Source organism: Lygodium microphyllum, chromosome 12, assembly GCF_053477565.2.
Source record: "Lygodium microphyllum isolate KBCC chromosome 12, Lygodium_microphyllum_v1.1.10, whole genome shotgun sequence".
Classification (NCBI taxonomy): Eukaryota; Viridiplantae; Streptophyta; class Polypodiopsida; order Schizaeales; family Lygodiaceae; genus Lygodium; species Lygodium microphyllum.
The window spans coordinates 42,439,830-42,463,402 of record NC_141146.1 but is presented as its reverse complement, the minus strand read 5'-3'; the positions used below and the strand labels follow the sequence as shown (position 1 = coordinate 42,463,402).

General features: G+C 41.7%; 1 protein-coding gene across 1 annotated transcript; it reads left to right on the top strand.

Moving 5' to 3' along the window:
* Positions 1-18,561: 18,561 nt before the first annotated feature.
* LOC148027681 (uncharacterized) lies at positions 18,562-20,749 on the top strand. Its single transcript, XM_087689368.1, has 3 exons — positions 18,562-18,707; positions 18,818-19,998; positions 20,147-20,749. Exons 2-3 carry the CDS (start codon positions 18,871-18,873, stop codon positions 20,192-20,194), a joined length of 1,176 nt encoding a protein of 391 aa, XP_087545494.1. The 5' UTR covers positions 18,562-18,707; positions 18,818-18,870; the 3' UTR covers positions 20,195-20,749.
* Positions 20,750-23,573: the final 2,824 nt, after the last annotated feature.

Below are 23,573 nucleotides of genomic sequence, written 5' to 3'. Positions count from 1 at the left end.
AACTTAGAGAGAATAGGGAAACAAATAGTAGGGTTACTATTATAAAACAAGGAAAAATAGGGAGAAAAATGGGCATTAAGAGAGGAAAGAGAGAGAGAGGGGTAGTGGAAGACTAAAGGAGAAGGGGTTTAAGAGGCAGAGAGAGCAAGGGCGAGCTCATTTCTACACTCAAGGTTTGAGAGTGAGAGAGATGGATAGGTTTATTGCAAGGCATCAAGGAGGCAATAAGAGCTTTGATCTATGCAACTAGGCACATTTACAAGCTACAGGTGAGTTGTGATTTGTTGATACCTTGTTGGTTGATTCTAGAGCTTGCTAGGGACTAGGAGAACGTATTAAGAGTGTTGCATCAAAATTGTGTTGAGCATGTGTATGTTTTCATCATTGTAGTTAGGTAGTCCGATTCCCAAAATCGAATTGTCTGACTATCAAAAGTCATCCAATTTTTATATTTAGACACATTGGATTGTCCAATCAAACAACACTTGGCTAGCCAAAAATCAGATAGCTCTATTGTTCCATTTGGATAAATCATAGTCGAACAATCTAGAATCAAATGCAAGACACGAACAATCCAAAATTGAACAATTCAAAATCAGACATTAGATTGTGGGAATTGGATTGAAACTTGCAAATCGGACAGGAAAATAGAGCATAAATTTCTAGTAGTTTTTGACCTTCCCAGACCTTGTAGGGGCCAAACCTCAGCTGTAGGACACCCCAATAGATCCCCAAGTGAGTGGATAGGGCAATAGAGCTGACTGACTCAGGGCTAAGACCCGACAATCCAAGAGCAACTACGATCACTGATCATACCCCACTAGAGGTCTGAATAGACAACCTGAATCCGCTACCCTTCAAATCACATATCAAACATGTAGCAAGGACCTAGAGTGGACTACTACAAGTGGTTGCCACTTGTACGGGAGAGCTAGCACAAGCCGAAATTAATTGAAGGGAGTGTGATCTACATTGATTATGATTGAACTCACACACTTCATCACATAACCACTTGAAGTGCGCAAGGAAAGATAGAAAGCCTGATTTGTTGGCACAAGTCCACTCCACCACTTGTGTGCCCAATTCATGTAACATTACAAATTGACTTGTATAATAAGGAACACACTAACATGGTCTAAGTAAGAAATGAACCCACTAATAGGAGCAAACCTCGAGAAGCCGAATACAACCTGAGAATCAAGACATGAAGCAAACAACTGAGAACCCACACAATTAGGGGCGTAGCTTTACCTAGTCTGATTGACACCCTGTTTGCTCTTAGGAAACCACTGACATGTTAGGAGCTAGCACCAACCTTGCAAATGACAAGCTTGACTTGGGAGAATTCCCAATCAACATTCAGCAAATTGTAAACTAGTACAACATGTAAACCAAAATGGTGCATCATGGTAGACCAGCCAAGGAGATCATAGCCAATCTCAAGGAAGAGAGAAGGTCGACAAGAAAAGCCCTGCAATGCATACTCACCTACAACCAAGAGCAGTGAACTTAGAAATTGAGACAAGACGTAGAAATGCATGAGGCCGGGTGCATCTTAACCTCATCAATAGAACCAATGTAGGACCAAATGCTGAGAGGGAGAGAGCACTATAGACTGATCTTACGCTGAGTGAGCTTCTCACGAAGTGACTCTTAGACAATACAGCTGCTACAGAGCAAAGTGGAGTAGCCCTAGCAACTACATTGCTAGCAGGACTAGGAATCATGCCAAACTCGAAGGGCCAGACCAAAATACCTATGATTGCTAAGCAACTCGACAAGTATCAGTGCTCAGCATTGACCCATATAACTTCGTGGAGCAATTTGCACAAGTATGCAAGACGAACGGCCTCAGGGACCTTGCGCAATGAGCACAAGATTTTGGAATTTACTTGAGAGACAAAGGTTGGACATGGTTTATTAGTCTACATAATGATTTTAATAATCTCAAGAGTCTCTTCATCAAGAGGTTCTCTAAAGCAAGTTACTTTGACAACCTCATCGTCAGGTTGATGAATGTCACCCAAAGGATAAGGACATATGAGACCATGTCACCCACCTGTGGAGTCTCTTTAAAGAGAATCCTAGAGGCTAAACAACCTAACGAATGAGTGGTCTCCATTATATTTATAAATAGGATCCGAAGTGAAGAGCTCTGCAAGGCCTTAGTAAGCAACTCAAACTTGCAAAGGGATGCGCTAGCTAGGGTCTTTGAAAAAGCCATATGCATGGATGACCTGCTCAAGGAGAGAAGCTCTAGAGCCATGGCCTAAGATGGCACTACCTCTAGACCTTAGAGAGAGCTATGGCCATTAGTGAGAGGTCTCTGGCCAAAGCACACAAGACAAGGAAAAGGGTGTCAACTAGAGCCTAAGACTTGGTGGACATGAAGCTAGAGTTGGCTAAGCTTCAAGAGATGATGAGAAGGCCCACACAACCTCACGTGTAATGTGTGGATTGCGGAGGAAATCACCTCCCAACTGAGTGCTTGGATCCTAGGTCAAGATCATGAGCTAATTGAGGTAGGTTTGGCAATGATGCAATGTATTGCAAATTGCCAAGAAATTTCCATGCTTGCAACCTTACAATCAGCCATACTATGTAGGGAATAGGCCGTCCAACTTCAAAAGGGGTGCTCCATTAGCTCTCCCAACACCCAACAACTCAAAGCCAATCATCCCTAGGATAGATATCAACCCTACAAGGATACTTAGACCACTTGGACCCATCGTTATCCATCCATTGAGGGACACTCCGATACATTATGTATAGAGGACCACCCGAATGAGAACAAAGCATACATGAACCCTTATGTCTCATATAACAAAGAGGCTAACCCCATCTTGATGGATTTTAGACTAATGCTAGTGATGGCATTAGGCAGGGGAAGAGGTAGAGATAGAAGCCTAGGAGGAGATCACCAAGAACCCATTGTATGCTGGACTTGTGGTCATCCAAGGCATATCTCATCTCGATGCCCTGAAAGGGAGCAAGCCAATCAAGATAAAACTGACCTGAGATATCTAGAGTGTGGGATTACACACTTGTACACCAATTTCCCTAGGAGGAAACCTTCCACTAGTTCAATAATCATGCCATCCATACCTTGGGGCTGTTCGGAGTTGAGACACTTAATAGTAAGGCCACCTCGATTCCATTGAATGTCATGACCTAAGCACAAATGAAGCAGGTTAGTATCTCATTAACTGGACCTAGTAACCTTGATGCACCTTCTATGGGGAAGAAGAGCCATAGGAGAAGGAGAAAGAGGGCTAAGACAAAGGTAATGCCTAAGACAAATAGTGTCACCACATTACCCAAGGGGAAGCAAGTGATGGACATAAAAGCGGAAACGTCTACTCTCAAGATGATAGTTAAGGGGAGTGCCAAGTTTGGGGAGTATCCTGACCTGAGGCACCAATTGGAAGTAGTGAATAAGGTCAAGGAGTGGGTGAGAGAAGCCCAAGAGCACCTCAAAGATGTTGAACATATCATAGAAGACAAGATTGATGAGCTCTCTAGCGTGAGCACGCCAATCTTACCAAAGTGGTTAAGATCGAGAGACGCATCCACACCCCTTGTAGCACCACATATATGAAGCCTAGAAACCACATTCATGCAAGCAGAATGACTAAGATCATTGGCAAAAGAGTGTAAGGTCTAACGAAAAGCAAGTGGTTGGTAACCTACTCACGACATTGATATTAGCCCCCCCCGTGACTCTACCTCTGGGAGAGCTGCTTAGGCAGAACCCAACACTATGGCAAGTGTTGAAGTAGTAGGTAGAAAGATATAATGAGCTTGGAGCGATCGACTTGCCTAATCACAATACAGTAATGCACATACCAAGCTTAACCTTGAACTCGGTGCCTACTAAGTCTTTATACATAAATGCTTTTTGGGAAGGCACACAGATGCACGTGGTCTTACTTGTCAACACATTAGGAGATGCCACAAGGAAGGGAATTGTAGTTATAGGAGCAGGAGACAGTGTGCTCAGCCATACAGTCCTATAGGCTTGGGGTAGCCCACTTGTGGAGTCTGCTAGGTTTAATATCGTGTTGGCTAATGGAATGAAGGTTAGACCATTTGGAGGATCAAAAGACTGGCCCTTGAAGACAGCTAGAGTTCAGTTCTCAGTGAACTTCATAGTCATGAAGGGAGTGGACTATGACATCTTGCTAGGTTGACCCTAGATGTGAAGCACACAAGCGATAGGAGATTGGGGCAACAATCTAATATTCTTAGGCAATAGATTGGAAGTTATAAAAGTCAAGATGGACACTTGGAAGACCATGTAGGTTGACCTCGATGCCATCTCCTCTATCTTGAAAGGATACATGATGGACAAAAGCTCTAACATCTGACCAACACCTGTCCCCTTCTACGCCCCATCTAGCAAACTCAAACTCCACGGGATTCTTGAATACTTGATGAGAGAGCTTTCTGGTAACCCATCTGCCAATCTCAAACCTCTTAAGGACCTCATGGATGAGTTGAAGTGGCAATGGACCAAAGTGCATGATTGAACCTATTGTACAATTGGGCACTAATCACCAACAAAAAGAAGACTGAGAGTAGAAACCTAGGAGAAGACGAGCAATCAAAATATGATGATTTAGACAATAAGTATAAAGACTGCTACTCTACAAATGAGGGAAGTGAGGAAGAGGTTGATATGATAGAGTATGATACAAACGACCGAGTGATGAAATAGATACAAGTAGATTCCAAGCCACAAAAAGCCAATGTCTTGAGAATTGGAAGAGAAGTCATCAGGATAGAATGCAAGTACTTGGTTGGAGCACCTAGGTGTAATGGACATGAACAAGATAGATTAAGTCAACCAAGTATCGCACCACTCTTTAGAATCGAATCGGCCTCAAAGCTAGAACCACTAAGGGAAACCCCTTCTTCTAGTGAGGGTTGTGGGTTTAACTTGGAATCAAAAGTGAGCTCCTAGAGCAATCATGAGATACCCCAACCACCTAAGACCAAATGCACCAAAGGGGACCTATCGATCCACCTAAGGCACATGCGGTTAAAGGAGGAAAAGAGGAGGTAGTCAAAGGGGTCAAAAGCCGAAGAGCAAAGGAAACCCATAGGATCTAGCAAAGCACTTCACGAAGTTCAAAAAGGGCGATAGGTTGGTGATCTTGCTAAAGGACAAGCAAGTGAACCGATAGAGGGGCCCTCTAAGGTCAAGGAGGTTAATTTAGCAGGGGATGGTGAAAAGCCTCAACTCATATTCATAGCCGAGGACCTAACTAAGCAAGAGGAGGCTAATCTCATCACTCTCCTATGACAGTACATAGATGTGTTTGCTTGGTCCTTAGATGAACTAAAAGGAGTAGATCTGAGGGTTGTGACTCATAACATCCTTATGACTCTTGATGCAATGCCAGCTAAGCAATGACCATATCTGATAAATCCAAAGCATGCACATGCTGTTAAGGAGGAGATAGATAAGCTATCGAAGGTTGGAATCATCTACAAAATTGAGCACATGGACTGGGTGTCACCTATAGTGATTATCTTGAAGAAGAACAGGAAGATTCGAGTGTGTATGAATTATAAAAAGGTGAATGATGCCACTGAGAGGGACAACTATCCACTGCCCTACATGGAGCACATGCTCGAAAGAGTAGTAGGGAAGGAAGCTTATAATTTCCTGGACGGCTTCTTAGGCTACAACTAGGTGTAGGTACACCCTAACAACAGACATAAGATAGCATTTGCGATTGAATGGGGTGTATTTGTCTACATAGTTGTGCCATTTGGGCTGATGAACGCACCAACTACCTTCCAATGCCTCATGTGCACCATCTTCAAAGACATGGTTAGGTGAGAATTGGAGTTATTCGTTGATTATCTATGTGTCCACTCCAGTTGGAAGGGACACCTAGATAAACTTTACACAGTCTTTGAGCAATGTAGGCCATATAATCTCTCCTTGAACCCCTTGAAGTGCCAATTTTGTGTAAAACATAGATGTATCCTAGAGAATATGGTATCTAAGAACGACATTGCCACTGACTTCTCCAAAGTTAGGATCATTCTCAATTTACCACTACCCATGAACTATAAGGGAGTTCAATGCTTTTTGGGACACACACGGTACTATTAGTGATTTGTCCTAAATTATGCAGTGATTGCTAGACCCCTTTACAAATTGTTGATTATGTTTGATGGACTAAGAAATGCCAATGCGCTTACGAGGAACTAAAGAAGGCTCTTACAACAACACCGATCCTATGAGCCCCAGATTGGAGCCTAACATTCCACGTGCACATTGATGCATAAAAATTCGTTGTGGGAGATGTTTTGTGCCAACCTAGCAAACATAATCTTGATTATCATATGAGCTTTGCTAGCAGACAATTCACGAATATAGAGATGAATTACTCCACAACGGAGAGGGAAAGTCTCGCTATGGTGTTTGCTATGAAGTTGTTCCATCATTATCTTTTAGCCACGCCCTTCACCTTCTTCGTTGACCATCAAGCTTTGCTTTATTTAGTGAACAAATATTATACTACATGATACATAGCTAGATGGTTACTTTTGCTTCTACAGTTTTCCTCCGTTGTTGTATGCAAGGGTAAGTAGCACTATATGGTAAACCATATGTCCTGCATACCCACAGGAGAAGCTGCTGACTAGAGCATCATAGAGGACTTACCAGATACACACCTTTTTAGCATGTCCAATAAGAGAGACCTATTCAAGGAAGATCTAACCCCATACTAGGTAGATGACATAGTCCAAATCCTACAGCATGGATTGCCTAAGAAACCTATAGAGAAGGCTAAGCTAAACTGCCTTGTTCAGCCCTATTAGTTAATATCCAGCCAACTCTATAGACTAGGATAAGATGGGATATTATGAAGATGTGTGTGTGAGCACGAGATGCATGATGTACTTACTGAAGTGCATGGTGGAATTGCTAGAGGACACTTTAGCAGAGGCACTATAGCACACAAGGTGTCGTAATCTCAATTGTAGTGGCCCATCCTATTTCGCGATGTAGCTAAGTTTGTGAAGCATTGTGATGAGTGCCAAAGAACCAAAGTCCCCATTTGTAGAAACAAGATGAAGTTGACCCCGATAATAGCACAACAACCCTTTGAAAAGTGGAAATTTAACTTCATTGGGCCTGCAGCATAGTACTCATAAGCAAAGTACATAATTGTGGTGATGGATTATCTCATGAAATGGGATGAAGCTCATGCCACCAAGAAGAATGATGCTAGGACCACGGCTAAGTTCCTTTGGGAGCAAGTGATCTTGCGATTTAGCTGCCCCATCATACTAGTTAGTGATCAAGGCACACGCTTTATTAATGAAGTGATTGCCCATTTGCTATCCACCTTCTTGATCATCCATAGGAAATCCTCACCATGTTACCCTCAAGATAATGGTCATGATGCGGAATCTACAAATAAGATCCTAGCAAATGTCCTAACAAAGGTAGCCTCCACCTTGCACATTGACTGGGACAATAAGCTCATGGCAGTGCTATGGGCCTATAATAGGACAACTTATAAGATGACACCATTCAAGCTAACCTATGGGACCAAGGCAATCTTGCAAGTGGATTTCTTCATTCCAAGCTTGAGAATGATAGTATAAGAGAGATGGGATGGAAAGGAAACATGGAAAGAATGCCTAGTGGAGTTAGAATGCTTCTCCGAAACCCGACTGCTAGCAACTCATGCACTAATTTGCAAAAAGGCAAGATGCAAGAGTTGGTTTACAAACATGTCAAACAACATGACCTCAAGCAGGGCGACCTAGTGCTCCTGTACTTTGTGAAGGGCCATAAGCAAAAGATGAAGTTCAGGGGATTGGGACCTTTCAAGGTCCACAATATTAGTCGAGCTAACAACTTAGAGCTCGAGACTCTAGAGTGAGAGAGCATAGGATTCTTTAATGACAATTTCCTCAAGAAGTACTATCCTTCAACACACCCACTACAAAGCCTCCAATGCTGGACCCGCCTGTGAATGTACGAGTAGCCACCATCACTAAGATAGAGAATGAGGATGAGGAAGTAGTGGCACCTACATACTTATATATATCGGTCATTGGCCATAGGACACATGCCTTTGATGCGCTCATTGACGAGGGAGCTGACTATAATATCCTTACACACTATCATTGGATCTACATTGGTCAGTCCCAGTTGCAATCTACTAATGCTAAAACTCAACTCATTTGGGGGGTAGCCTTATTCACTACTGGAAAAGTGCAAGGTAGCGGTCTCTATCGAGACTGAAAGTCTACGAATGATCTTCTATGTGCTACCTAACACCAAGGCTGCTAGTAAGGAATCGTTGCTAGGGTGTGCATTCAATAAGTAAGCACACTACAATGTCGACTATGACTCACAATGTATACATCTTACCATTGGCAATGTCCGGATAGTGATGGCTTTTAGTAAGGGTAGTGCAGCTAATGCCATACCATGTAGAGCAACTTAGTGCCAAGCCTAAGGAGGGGGTTATGACTTATCTCAACCCACCACAAAAAACCAGCCGCCGCTGCAACCCCCCACAACCGCACCCAAAGCCATTGAGCAGCAACGCAAATGGTAGCCAAACGACAATTGCAGTCGCCTAGAAGCCAAACCACATGAACTCATAATCCTAGAACCTCACGCTCTAAGCCTAGGAGACAAAGCTAGCGATACATAAACTAATGAATGATCAAGCCATGATGGGTGCCCAAAGCCCTATTGTGCGCTCAAGGCTACTACAAAGGCAACAATTGGATTTGGTTGCCAAAGACCATGAGTGGCACCTGTGTCCCTTAGCCAACTACCTTCTAGCCCATCCCTACGAGATTATAAGCTAGCTTGGTATGAGAAATAAATTGACCCAAAAGAAACCAAACCCATTGAGCCTCAACAAGTCTATTGACCAAAACCATAGCTTCTCGCTGCACATCTAAACCGACTCAACCTAACACTTCTACTGTTCCAATTGCTCCACAAGTAGAAAGCAGTACAACAACTAAGTTGCAAGACCAATCCATCGCACAAGAGGCCGATAGACACCCCACTGACCAGCCCATGAATCATACATCAATAGAGCTAAGTTATCGAGTCCAACCTCCAATAGGCCTTAAACCCTCCTATAAGTGGAGATCTATACTTACTTTGGCCTCAGGCCTAGTTGCAAATATGGAGGATGACCTGGTCATATGCATTAGGCGCTTGCATACCACCTTCACCACATTTGCTAAATGGTATGAATGGTTGGATTTAGACCTCCTCAATGAGCCATTAGCAATTTTTGTATGCTCCTTGCCATGCACTTCTGAGGAATATGAATTCATGTTCATCAAGATTCCTAAGGTGACCAAGAACTTGATTGACAACAAGATTTCTCAAGAGGAAGCTCTCAAACAGCGTTGCTCATCTCCTATAGCAAGAGCAAAGTCTCTATAATAACAACCCAGGAACTAGAAGAGCTGAAACAATTAGCTGACTCTGAGTCTTCCTTTATGTAAAAATGGTATGCTCTCTGTCTCCAATAGGAGCAAGAGGGCTACCAAATTATGACCAATGTTGAGCAGATATGTGTAATTAAAACCTCTAAGTATGATTTGACCTATGTGGCTCGTACCCCATTTAGAGTATTAGCCACCACATGCAATTGACCTTTAGAAGAGTACTTTATGGCCCATCCCTATTTGGATCAACTCCTGATTGAGGAAGAACTATACATTGCTAGGCAAAATGAACTCTGGCAACTTCCTAAGTGATGTTCTAACCTACATTACACACATAGACATTAGGCCTCAAAACATGGACTATCGTACTTAAAGTATAACCCATAGTTCTATGCTTGGCTCATTAAGAAATAAAGAACAACAAGCAAGTGCTTAACGCCCTTAACCCTTCATCCTCCAATCCTAGGAAGGATCTTCATCATTCTCGCCCGGGGGGGGGGGGGGGGTAAAGGGGTTAGGGGTAAGGTGCAAAAGAAAACATGACTTGAACTTTAGAACTTTAAATTGAACTTCAAAAGCAAAAAAGGACGGACAAAGTGAATTTGTACTTCACGACTTTTAAAAAAAATGAAATTCGTACTTGGAATGTGTGGATTGCTTGAAGTTTTAAAAAAAATTCATTCCATACTAGAACATTTCGCCATTCCATAATGTTTGTTCATAATCTATTTTTTCTTTATTGAAAAGGTACTCTCAAATGAGCTAATTGTAAGCTATTGTGCCATAATAGGAACTCAAGATGGCAAAAACTTTATTAGAGGAAAAGAACAATAGGTACCGATTGGCCATTAAGACACAAGTCTACAATCAGTTAAAATACCACATTGTCATAAATTTGGAAGAATTGGTGACCAAGGAAGGTGTAGTGAAGCAAATAGTTGATCAATGAAATATCCACAAATACGTAGAGAAGATTGGCCAAAAAATCAACCATGGCAGATGCATTGAGTTCCTGAGAACTTTAGACATAAGAAAGAACAATGATACAGTAACTATCAGGTGAGGAGGCTCACCCAAAAGGATAGAAGTTGCACTTAGCCCTGAACTAGTGGAGAAGGCATTAGGTTTGGCAAACATGCATGGAAAGAGACCGGATATAAATATTTACGTCATGCTATAGATGTTGAAGACAAATGTACACACCAATTATGGGATTAGTTTAGCAAACATCCGTGACCTTACCGTCTAGTTACATGCAAAGATGGTGCATGCCCTTTTCTCTAATCATCGATACAACACACTCATGGCTTGGATACTAGTGCCGATGCTTGAAAGTATCGTAGCAAGGGCCCTAGATGAAATGATTCTGAATGCCTACATATGTAAAACAATTGAATTGTCAGCCAAGGCATTGTCATCAAGACAAATACCTACAGGAGGTGAGCTACTAGCCACCATGACCGAGTCGGACAGAAAAACACCTACATTGAAAGCATCCATGATAGGGTTTGGAGGGGTGCTAATGTCCATCATCCAAGAAGCCATGGGAGAGATGGAAAGGGAAGAAGAAGTAGGTGAGACATTGAAGAGATCTCCTATTCAAGAGCAACATCTCTCCTTGGTGTCAAGAAGCCCATCATTGTCTCCAAAAATAAGAAATGTGGGAGACGAAGAAGCTATTAAACTACAGAGAGAAAAAGCAGAGTGAGCTGCAAGGAAGAAAGAAGCTCAACCCCAAGCACAATGACAATAGAAGGGTTCAAGTGAAAGGACCATTAGTGAGCAAGGTGAGGAGGGTTCAGTCCCATCAAGCTAGGGAGAGAAGGGAAAAATCATGTTGAAAATCCAAGGCAAGAAGAAGGAAACTACCACATAAGAGGACAAAGCCTTACAAGCCACGTAGAACAAATCAAGAAAGCTAGAAGAGGAATGGAAGAAGAGGAGGGACACCTGCGAAAGGCGGAAGAAGAGTCTAGAAGGTCAAAGGAAGAATGAAGGAAGAAGCAATAAGAGGAGGAGGAAAGACTAAAGAGAGAAGAGGATGAGTAGATGGCTCTTGCCATTAAGTTATCAATTGAGCAACCCTCCCAAATAGAAGAGTTGGCTAGGAGAAACCTAGAAGACACGGTTGGTACTAGTTCCACAGTGGTAGAAGCGGCTCAAGGACCTATAGTGGAAGGCAAAGGGAAGGCCCCATTAGACCCTCCCCCAGCCATCATGGTTGTCACCACTACCACCACACAAGAAACCATGGCCTCAATGGTGAACCAAAGCAACGTGATGGATTCGATACAATACATAGTTAACATGATGTAGTAACTTGGCCTAGTGCCAAGTGGAGGAGCCCCAGTGCCAAGGATGAAGAGGCCTACCACTGTGGATGCAAAATCAAGAAAAGACCTGAAGAAGGTTAGAGTAGAAGCCTCAACTATATCCATACCCTCGGCCATGCCAGGGTCGACACAGTATGATGAATATGCCCAAGAACTACTAGGCCAACTAGAAAGGGTGAAAGAAGAGAGGAAGGCGGTAGTGGAAGAGTTGGAAATAGAAAGAGATGCATTCTCGGCTTACTAACTCGAAAAAACACGGCAAATAGCCATCCAAGCAGAGAGATAAGTGTCCTAAGGAAGGAGTTGGAAGCCAAAAAGGTACTAGAAGGGATAGAGGAGGAGAATGACATAAAAGAGTCCCGAGGTGAGGAAAGAAAAGAACAATTAATGTTGGAGGAGGACTTTTCAGTCCTCTTGCAAAGAGAACAAGGAGATGCAAGAATACCTCAAACATCTGAAGAAAATCGGAGACGAGCTCGCTAAGGTGTTGGAAAGAGTAAGGACCTAGGCCTACGTAGAGTTTCATAAGGAGAAATAACAAAAGAAACAATTGCTTAAAGAACTACATGAGGCCAAGGCACATAGAGACAAGGTGTCGGCCAAAAGGTTGATAGAGGTGGAAAACCAACTCCAAGTGGCCCTCCTAGAGTAAGAACAACTAGCAGAGCAGTTGAATCGCCTCAGATAACAGAAAGAGAAGATGATCTGGATGTAGAAGGAGTAGGAAAACAGACGGTAATGATGCTATCTCAATGCCAAAATCAGGGCGTAAAAAGGATGGAGGAAAAAGCCAGGGCTTGGGAGGAAAAGATAGCTCGAAGACTCCGAGACCTTACCGAATGCCTTGCCTTGGTGGAAAGCAAACAAACCATGGCACTGGCAAGGATGGAAGTAGTGGAGGCAAGTCTAGAAGTCCAACAACAAGCCTTTCTAAATACACTCTTGCATGTGACCTAGGCCGAGGGCAAGGAGACAGTAGCAGGGCTAAGAAGGAAGCTAAAAATTACAAGGAGAGCCATGAGATATGATCTCTATGAAAAGGCACCAAAAGAGAGCACTAGCCTATGCAAGAAGCAACAACGACAGTACTTGAGGTAGGCTATGCTCTCGACAAAGGAGCTAAAAAAATTAGGATTTGGAGAGCCCGAACAACAAGCTCAACCACCCACTGCAACCCAATGGAACCGCTAAGAGAAGAAGTGCCAGACTTTGAGCGAGACCAAGGCAAAGAAGAGCAACCACATGAGCCGAGCCCACCACAGCAGATGCATGCACAAATGAAAGAGCAAGGTGAGAAAGACGCCCCTGAAAGAGTTGTGGAAAGGAAGCACAAGTAGAGAGAGTAGGTGGAGCTGGCACAAAGAAGACTCCAAGCAAAGCCACATCAAGCTCCTGAAGCCTAGATATCCCGCAAAGAGAGGAATCTTACTTGTAAACTGGGCCTAAGAACTAGCCATCTGAGAGCAATGGGAGAACAAATGCCAACCATTCAAATTCTCCTTCCATTACCCTCGCTTGTTAGACAAGGTTTTGTATCTAAGAGTGGTGGAACATGTGATCTGGCTCACCCAACAACTAAGGAAAAAACAAACAAAAAAAAGAGCAAGACACCCTACAAGGTGGCAGAGAGAGCTTGACAACTATTGGCAAGACAAAGTTTGGGAGATTTCAAAGACTGTCAATGGATATGAAGCCCAACCGAAATGGTGGTGATACATTTGGGACTCCAACCTTGATGTTTGGATGGCCTTCTGCAGCACCATACCAGACAAGTGCAATGATCCCACCACCATGCTCGAATGGCCTTCTGTAGCACCATACTAGACGAGTGCAATGATTCCACCTACATGCTATATTCGTAGAGAGAATAAGGGTAGATTATAACCTAGATGTGCATGGCAGGCATGATTTCCCAAGGATCTACAATGTGAATGCATGGAGTTTAAAGGAGTGCCTAATCTTCACCAAGTGGAATATTCGCCTATCCATCAACCACTTCCCCGACGAGTTTTCATCCTGCTCAACCCTGCCTTTATTACTACATGTAATTATCTTAGGGTACTTAGGATTTTGCTCAAGCAAAAGTCCACAATGGAAGAGGCCCAACTACCACCACTCTTTTTTAATCTAAATACAGGAATTGATAGGTGCGTGTGATGGCACGTCTTATGATGAGGGCCAGGCTCGTGCCTTCCTTTTGTATGGCTATCCTTGAAGATATGAACAATAGTTGCTTCACCAAGTGCAACCACCCCTTCCTATCGATGATACCCCTAAATGTACACATTAACATAAAAGGCTACTTGTTGTAGAGTGGACCCTTCCTTACGAGGTCTCTTAGGTCCCCTCACAATGTAGCCTTGGAAGAGCATCTGGATGATGCCTAGCATGCTCCCTCCCAATGTATTAAATGTTTAAAAGAAAACAAAAAAAAGAAGCAAAAAAAGAGATGGGAAAAAGAAAAAAATAAGGCAAAGAAATGACAAATGACGAAACACAACAAGGAAGAAATGGAATTCTCATATACCAGTAGAGTGCCATAGGCACTACACCTAGGGACAATTATATCCCTAGCCCCTTCCCCCACTTCATACTCAGAGCACATCAAGGGCAGGACACACCTAAAGAGTTTACACTCGCCTACATTTAGACATGTCTCCCTAAGTCACACCCACAACACCTCCCCTTGTACACGAAATAGGTCCTCAAGTATGGAAAAACACCATGGGCTTACCTGAGGTTTGCCCCAACTCCCAGTTCCACTGGCATGAACACCGTGCGCACTACATGGTGAGGTAGACACACCCTTAAGTAGTGCACTTCCTTTTTCTTTTCAGGTACATTGGACAACTCACAATCAACCACCGACCTTGGAGGCCCCCATAACCCACTCAATCTATCCTTGGCCATCACAACCTCTCATCCATTTTATTATGTTTTTTCTCCACGAGCACTCTCCCTCAAGCCCTATCATCGACCCACATGGCGACCTTTCAACCACTTGAGCCCTCACCAATAAGTGCCATGGGACTAGCACTCGGCTAGGAGGGGGATAATGTTAACCGTGGTGCAAAGAAAGTGAAAAGAAGTAAAAGAAAATCAAAAAGACGCAAGACAAAGTGAAAAAAGGTAGCCCAATAGAAAAAATAGGAGGAAAAGGACCAAAACCACAAGAAGCAAATTTAAACATCCACGGCAAGTGCAAAAGGGGAAAGGCGCATCTTAAATATAAAAGCGCACCCTAAATCCTTGTAAAAGAGTGCCTGGCTTCCTCCTATGCAATTTGTAAATGTAGACGGGCATGGGTGAAGGAACAATGTAAATAGGAAGAGAATAGGGAAAGAGGACCTAGGCTAAAATGGCCGGTCATGTAAAGAGGGATGGGCGCCCAAGGAGAAGTAGGACATGTATAAAAGGTAAAAAGTGAATGAAGAAGCTCATTCTTGTGTGTGGCCAAAACAAGCTCTCCTCTTTTTCTTCTTCTTCTTGCTTATTCTTGTGCTTGAGAGAGGGAGTGAGTGTGTAAGGGCAAGGGATTATGGTGGAGAAGCTTTCCATCTTGTCCTCTTTTCTTCTTCTCTTCTCTTCTCTTCTCTTGTCTCGTGTGCGGCAATGGATTTTGGAGCTTGGAGCTTGAGGATCAAGCTTGCTTGAGCTTGCACCTTGGATCATGAAGCTACCAGAGAGCTTGTAGGAGGAGGCAACTCGATCAAGCATGAAGGTAAGCTCACTACACTCAATGGTGTGAGAGGTAGCCATTCCACTTGGCTTGAAATGCTTGGAACAATAATGGTCCATGGATCTTAGTTGTTTAATGAGAGCTCCCACAAAATCTACCCTCCTTTACTTAATAATTATGATATTCACCATACTAAAAGGGATTTTCTATGGGCAGCTCGAAGTAAGTAAGGATTGGTCAAAAAATAGGGAAGATGAAGCGTATGAAGCATCAAGTTGAGTGAATGAAGGTCGAGGTGCAAGCTATCCTAGATTCGATTTGACAAAAGAACAAGAGCTTTGGAATGCCATTAAATATGCATTTAGCAAATACTAAGATGAAGCAACACCTAGAGTGTACCCAACCCCCCCTACACCATCCCATAAAAGCCTATGTGGTCACTAGACCACGCATATACATCCCTTAATGCAAACTTGGCTTCAAGCAGCGTCTCTACGCTCATTGCTTACTCTTCCCAAAAAAGTTACCTTTTGTTTATCATTTGCCACAATGTTCACCATTAGCTCCTCAAAGAGAGTAGGTTGCTGATAACATGATCTTGATGTACATACTTTTTTTTAATACTCAATACATCCACTTGATGTTTTCCTCCCCCCCAAAAAAGTGTCACATTCTTGAATATTTTCAATTCATTTTATTTTTAAATATAGCCAATTGAATGTGAACGTTTACAATGTAAAAGAGTTCTAGGACCCACATTGCTAAGTCTAAAGGAGAATGAGTTTTTAGAGCATAAATGTATGTGCATGCTTTCATCCTCATTATAGTGCTCTTTGTGACTTGATCAAAGTAGTGCAAATTAATAGGATTAAAGTGTTTCCTAATCGAGCTTGTTGGGTCTAACAAAAATGAGTATACACATTCAATCTATTGTACATGTTTATTTTTCCATTTATGAAAGCCTTTAGAATTAGCCCTACTTGTAATGCAATATGTATATACATTATTAAAAAGATTTTGATGAGAAAACAACATGCACACACACAAACACTTAAAGCACAAATATAGATGCATGTTGTCATCCTTATTATAATGCTCTTTATCACTTGGCCACACTTGTGCAAATCAACATGATTCCTAATTGGCCTTATTGGTCTAATAGAAATGAGTATACACATTCAATCACGATACATTTTTCCATTTATGAACATATTTAGAGCTAGCCCTAACCCATAATACAAGATGTATGCATAGAGTTTAAATATTTCAATAAAACAACAATGCATGCATGCATGCATGCACATACACAAAGAGAGACACATAGTCTCTTAGGTAGTGCAATGTCCTTTAATTTTCCCATGAGACAAATGCACATGTTTTCAATGCACATTGCAAAAGCCAACCTTCTTATAAAGCCATTCAAAGAGAAATAAGAAAAAGAATTTGGTATTCAGTATGTTCTCCCAAGCCTTGAACTTTTAGGAACCTTTATCACAATGACAATGCTTTACACGAACCCATCAATAAATGATTTGATATTGGAAGATGAGAGAGATGGAAAGAAATGAACATTCAATGTGTCAACCTATCAAGTATTTAACTACAATTTATCACTTTTATTAGTGCATCTTTAACCTAAAAACATAATGGAGTTTTTAATATATGAATTCATATGATAGATCCACAATTAACCATTTGTAGGTAGATCTCTATATGCTAATGCTTCATTGATTGATTTGGTTGCTATTTGATTATCATGCATAGCTAAGGCTCTAGAGCTAGTGGTGACTGGACTATGACAATCGGATTGAGTCCTCCACTTAAGTCACAAAAATACATGCATCTCGAACATGACATTGCCCACCATATCTACCTTCTAAACTCCAACCAACATATTCTTGTTGATAGAAATCCTTGAGAATGCGATGCCTGCCTACAACCTCTTATGAGCATCTCCCTAATTATGACTTATCTGGATGCACCAATGTTATTCTTTGTTGGAGGTAGCCATCATTGAGTCAGTAAGGCCATCGATGTACTTGCGAAAGGTGGGCTGCTTGTCAAGGAAAAGGTGGGGATTCCATTTGAAGTGGGAGATGATTTGAAGGAATTCTTGCTCCTTTGATGCATTGGATGGTTTTCTTCGTGACATCAACTATGGACATATGCAAATTTAAATATGTAGCACCATGGAATACACATCAGTAGGAAAGTTTCTCATAAAAATGTCACACATCATTTGGTGGATGATTAGTTTTCTTGGCCCTTGTGCAAGATAATAGAAAAAATAAAAGAGGTAGATCTTTAGGAATATCTAGTGCTTAGTTTCCTCTAGCTTACGTTGAGGGATGGTAGAGTTACAATGGTTTTGCAAGCATAGAAGAACATTAAGGGATGGTAGTTGTTGTTTAAACATGGGATGGAAGAGTTTCTTGGAACACATTGTCTTTTGGGTGAGCTTGTTACAGGTTTGGCAAGCAAGTGAATATGGAAGAGTTGAGAGAGCCAAAAAAGTAGTAGGCAGGGCTTGCTAGAGGAGTCAAGCCAGACTAGGGTAGGCTATTTAAATTGAGGCGATGGAAGAAGCTATTGTGATTTACATAAAGGCCATGAATGCTATTTAGGGACGAAGCAAAGCTTGAGGATTTTGCACTTTATAAAGCCTAAAAGGCAACATGGCTTGTTGGAAGAGTGAAGCTGGATGGGGATAGGTTGTTGCAATTAACATAGATGAAGTAGCTCTTACAATTTAGGTAAAGGCCACAAATGTTGTAAAGGGATGATACAGATTGAATGTGATGCATGTGATTCAAAAGAATAGCTAGTTGCCAAGGGAGAGCTCAAGGCACATGGCTCATCTCTTTTTAAAGAAAAAACTCAAGTGCGCTCATTGATAGAGACCCACTGTTACCCACTAACATGCCCTCAAAGAGTTTTTGTGAGGCCATAATAAAGGAAGATCATAGAACAAATAGAAAACTAAATTTTCATAAATTCCTCCTTCGATAATTTGGAGTCTTAGGCTGGTTACACACTAAAGGATGGATGCTTAATCCTTGTTGAGATTATGGTTAACACTTGTAAAATGGACATCATCCATTTGATGTGTAACGAGCCTTACCTCCGGTACCTTCCTTTTAAAAGATAAAAGATAAAAGATGTCTGAACTTTAGGTCAGTAGGGAAGAGCGGGTGCCTGCGTGACGAGGATGAAGTGCATAATGACGAGATAATCACCAGGTGCTTCTTGAAACATCCTGATTCCTGCCTCAGTCGACCTTTCGAACGATTTTGTTATTATTTGAGTCGTACAGTCAAGTGACCGGGGAGTCTTGTTCTGTGTTGTACAGTCTGCCGTACCGGTCCGTTGCTGTCTTATGCCTTCTTGCCGCATTTGACAGTCATGGATGCAGCTCATCCTGTCCGCACTCCCCCTAAAAAATTGGCCCATCCTGACCTAAACGAAGATGCTTCTCTGGTTGCGGAAGACCAAACAGTTCCATCAGATAGGATTGAGGTTGAAAAGCAGCCGCCGACTGGTATGAATACTGCTCAGGAGCCTCATGCCCAGACGGAGGCTGAAAATCAAAAGAGTAGTGGAATTAGCAGTCAGCAGCTTGATAAACAAATACAAGTCAAAAAACAGAAGGACATGGAAAGTACTGGTGACAAGTATCATAGACAGGTAGACAGTGGGAATCAACAGGCTGATGGAAGTAATAATCAAGAGACTCAGGGACAAGCGATGTGCAGCACTCAAAGTGGCAGCACAGAACCGCCGACAAATGTTGGCAATGCAACTGATAAGGAACAGCAGACAAACATTAGTCATAGAAGGGAAGAATCAACTGAGCAAAATTTAGATTTTAGCATCAAAGAAGAAGAATTTCTGGATACAGTGCACCGAGTGCTCGAAGGACGCCATCAAAGAGGGACAAGGCCCTTGCCTGTTCTTTTGAGAGGCAAAATAGTGGACCTTTTCAAGCTTTGCATTCAAGTAAGAGCATGTGGAGGCTATGACAAAGCTACAGGTAAAGCCAAGTGGTCATCGATATCAAAAAGCATTGGCTTTGGACCCGAATGTGGACCTCTGTTAAAGCTGGTCTATGTAAAGTACTTGAAGGTGCTAGAAAACTGCACATTGGTGGCCAGTCAAGATAAACAGCTTACAAGTCAAGATGGAAATGGTGTGGAGCAACCTCATTTACTTCCTGGGTCAAGGGTGTCTGATAAGAACACAAGCAAGCCCTTGGGTAAGAGAAAAAGGTCATTGAACTCTCAAGAGGAAAACACTGACACAGGCAAACACAACACAGTCACACAAGAGGACATGGATTCATTCATTGGGGTGCTTGGATGGGTAAAACGCTTAGCTTTGAATCCAGGAGATCCAAGAAAAGGCCTTGCACTCCGAGGTTCAAAACGCAACGAAGATGAATCAGAGAAGTATGAAGATTTGGCCAGGCGATTCCGAACAGTCTTATGGAAAAGTGAGGAGGTTGACTCTCTTGGACGTCCATCAAGAAGCATGGTAAGATCCACAACATATTGTGCCCTCTTTCCTGCTTTTGTGCCTTAACGCCAACTTGTGGGTTTACAGAATACATGATTTAGTTGATGCGAGTAATGTCTGAGTGTGCCGTTTGTTTATCTTACTGTTGAAACTTGTATATTGTCAGACACGTCAGAAGAAGCGAAAAACATTGGAAGGGGACGGTGTGAGTTGATGTGGGGCCTCTAACGACCTTCTATTACAGAATGTGAAGGTCATGAGTATTGGCCTTTTGTTACAAATATTGCTTTGGAAGGGAAAACATCCTCCAGGTTATATCAATTGCCATGATGATTTCTTTAAAGTAGGTAGTTAGGCTGATGTACCGTGGACACTGCATGAGAATGTGTTCCTGGGAGCAAATTTCTTGCCTTGTCAGTGGCTGCCTGGGCTGCATGTCAGTTCATTCTAAAGATGTAGGTAGTTAGGATGATGCACTGTGGACACAGCATGACACTCTGTTTCTTGGACCGTATGTGTCAGTGGCTGCCCGGCTGCCCTTCAGTTAAGTTAAGAGATTTAGTTTCTTATTCTTAGGTTGTGGGCCCCTTTTTTGTTGTTGGAGTTGGACGTATGAAGCAAAGTAGCTGTAAGCAGGCAGCTTTTCAGATGTCAACTGGGACTTTAAAACAAAAAGGAACTACCTGAATGTCCAGGTTCAGGCGATTGTAAAACTGAAATAAAGTTGTATAACAGGTGCAGTGAAAAGAAGAATTAACTGTTGGTTGCATAGCAGTTAAAACATGACACATTACAGTGTCATTAGTTTGACCTTCACATGATCATTGAGTTGGATGCTTGGTAGGATGAGATGAATGAAGCACAATATTATTAAGTCTTACATATTCCTGCAGCATCCCATGGGTGATACAAATTAATGGTGTAAGAGTCTCATCTTGCACTTCAAGGATGAGTTAAGGTGGGCATGGTGAATTGTGATACTATTTTTGGATGGAAATGGGCTTCATCCTCTAGTTGTATCCCTTCAAAACTGGGATTCTTATGACAAGGCTTTGAGCCATATGACCTAAAATTTTGACAAAAAATGTAGTGTGTTTAGATGTTATGATATTTCTGCTTGCATTAGATACCATGCATATAAGTTTTGGTAACGAGTGTGAACTCATTTCAGATAGTTATGGTGAAGGATTCTAGGCTTTTTGGGAATTTGTTTTTCTTGGTCTTTTTTCCTAGTTTCCAAGCTCACCTTTAATTCACTTTTGACCTTCTTTTATTGCAAGGGGAAGGCTGTTGTTTCTTTAATGAATTTTTGTGCACAAGGACATGTAAGAAGTAGCCCTGTATATGTTTGTTACTTCTCAAACTTGGAACTTGGAAGATAAATGAGATCTCACAATGATTTGTAGAGACGTACTTACTGCTCGTAGAAAAAATACCTATGACTACATATGGGGCAATGCCCATGCGTGTACAAATGTACACTTTTGATGAATCTATTGTGTAGGAGGACTTATAAAGTTATTTTGTTAAGTTTGAAGGATTTGATACTATTTGTTTATTTGCAATACATATAATGCAGTGGTAGGTCATGGAAGTAAGGCCTCCGATTGTTCTTTTTGATGTTTTGGTTGTTGCTTTTGTTCCCCTTTTTAAAGCTTTGCTTTGCCTTTCCTTGGGGTTTGCAAGTATCCTAGTAAAATATTGAAGTGTAAACACTAAACTTGGTAGCCATTGTTGAGAATCCCAATTATACAGTACATCTCTTCTACTTCATTCCTTTTGGTTTTGCATTGATAGCCCCAAAAAGGGCTAGGCATTCACTTATTGGGGTGCCACTTGAGACAATCTGTGCTTATAAATATGGCATTAACTCCCATCATTCCACATCTTCCACATTTATTCATTCTGACACTCTCAATCATTCTCTCTCACATTCTTTACGGCTCTAGTCTCTCTACTATTGCTCACACCTCACAAGGAGGACATTGTAGTTCGTGGCTTTTGTTGCTTGTGCTCAAGGACCCTATTTCTCTTCATGTCGGTTGCGTTTTGGCCGTAGTCTTGTTCATCTAGTTGCTTACATAGCACCTCAAAAGATCCAACACTGTGGAATTTGCCTCTTCGTAGTGACCATTTGTTTATGGATGGAAGGATAATGAGAATTTCGGTGTGGTATCCATTTTCTTAAACAATCCCTTTCAAAATAATGGCCATCTGAGGATCTTGATCATTGACTCTATTGACTCCGGCATACCATGATACTTAAAGACGTGCTGAAAAAACAATCGTGTCATATGATTAGTCTTTATTTTCTTTCTCATTGGAATGAAATGGGCGTGTTTGCTAAACTTGCAAATTATAGGCTATATCCCATCATTCCTTGTAGGTATCCTAGGAAGCTCAAAAATAAAATCCATTGCAATGCTCTACTAAGGTGTGTTTGGAATAGGCAAGAGTTGTAGCAAACTCAACATCTTTAGCCTATCTTGCTTTACCTATTGACATACGATGCAAGTACTGACAAATTGCTCTATATCATGCTTTAAAGCTGGCCAATAAAGAAATGCTCCATTGCCTTGATTGTGGCATCAATACCTCTATGTCTTGCATATGGAGGAGCATGACTTTCAATGATCACTCTAGGCCTCAACTGCTTTGTGATAGATAGTTGTCCATACATTATAAATCCATCTCTAAGCACAAAGTGCTCATGTGTCTGGCCATTGCAAAGTTGATCATAAACATTAGTAAAGTCTGAATCAACTGCATATGTTCCTTCATGGCATCTAGGTTAGTGCAATAAATCAAGTTGATGGTTGAAGCTCACATGATAGTGCATTAGCCATAACATTTTTTTTACTATCAATGTTTATAGTTAAAAAATGAAACATAGAGAGAAAATTTGCCCATCTCGTATGCTTCTTTGATAACTTTGTTTGTGTGAAAGTACCTCAATGTCTGATGGTGAGTTTGCACTGTGAAATCAGCCCTTAATAAGTAATGTTTCCACGTAGATAGTGTATGAATTACATCCAAGAGCTCTTTTTCATAGACCTACAAATTCCTCTCTGCATTGTTGAGAAGACGGTTCTCATAAGCCACAACTCGGCCATCATGCATTACGACATCCTCAATATTGTTTCCACATGCATCACACTAAACCACAAATGACTTCTATAGATTAGGCAACACAAGCAAAAGATTTGAAGTTATCTTTTCCTTTAACTTCTCAAATGTTGAAATTTTCACTGCTGTTCATCTAAATGACATATTTTCTTTTGCAAAGCATGCAATGAAGATGCAATTTTAGCAAACCTACATACATACTTGCTATAGTAAGAACATAAACCCAAGAAAATTTGGATCTCATGTACATTCTTCAAAGGTGGCCATGAGCATATTGCCTTAATCTTTGCAGGGTCCATATGGATACCATCAACCGATACAATATGGCCTAAAAAGTGGATTTTATGTAAGAAGAATTCATCTTTCTTGTCATTAATGACCAATCTATGCTTATGCAACTCATTGAGCACAATGTCCAAATGCCTTCTATGCTCTGTCTCATTCTTTGAGTAGACAATCATGTCATC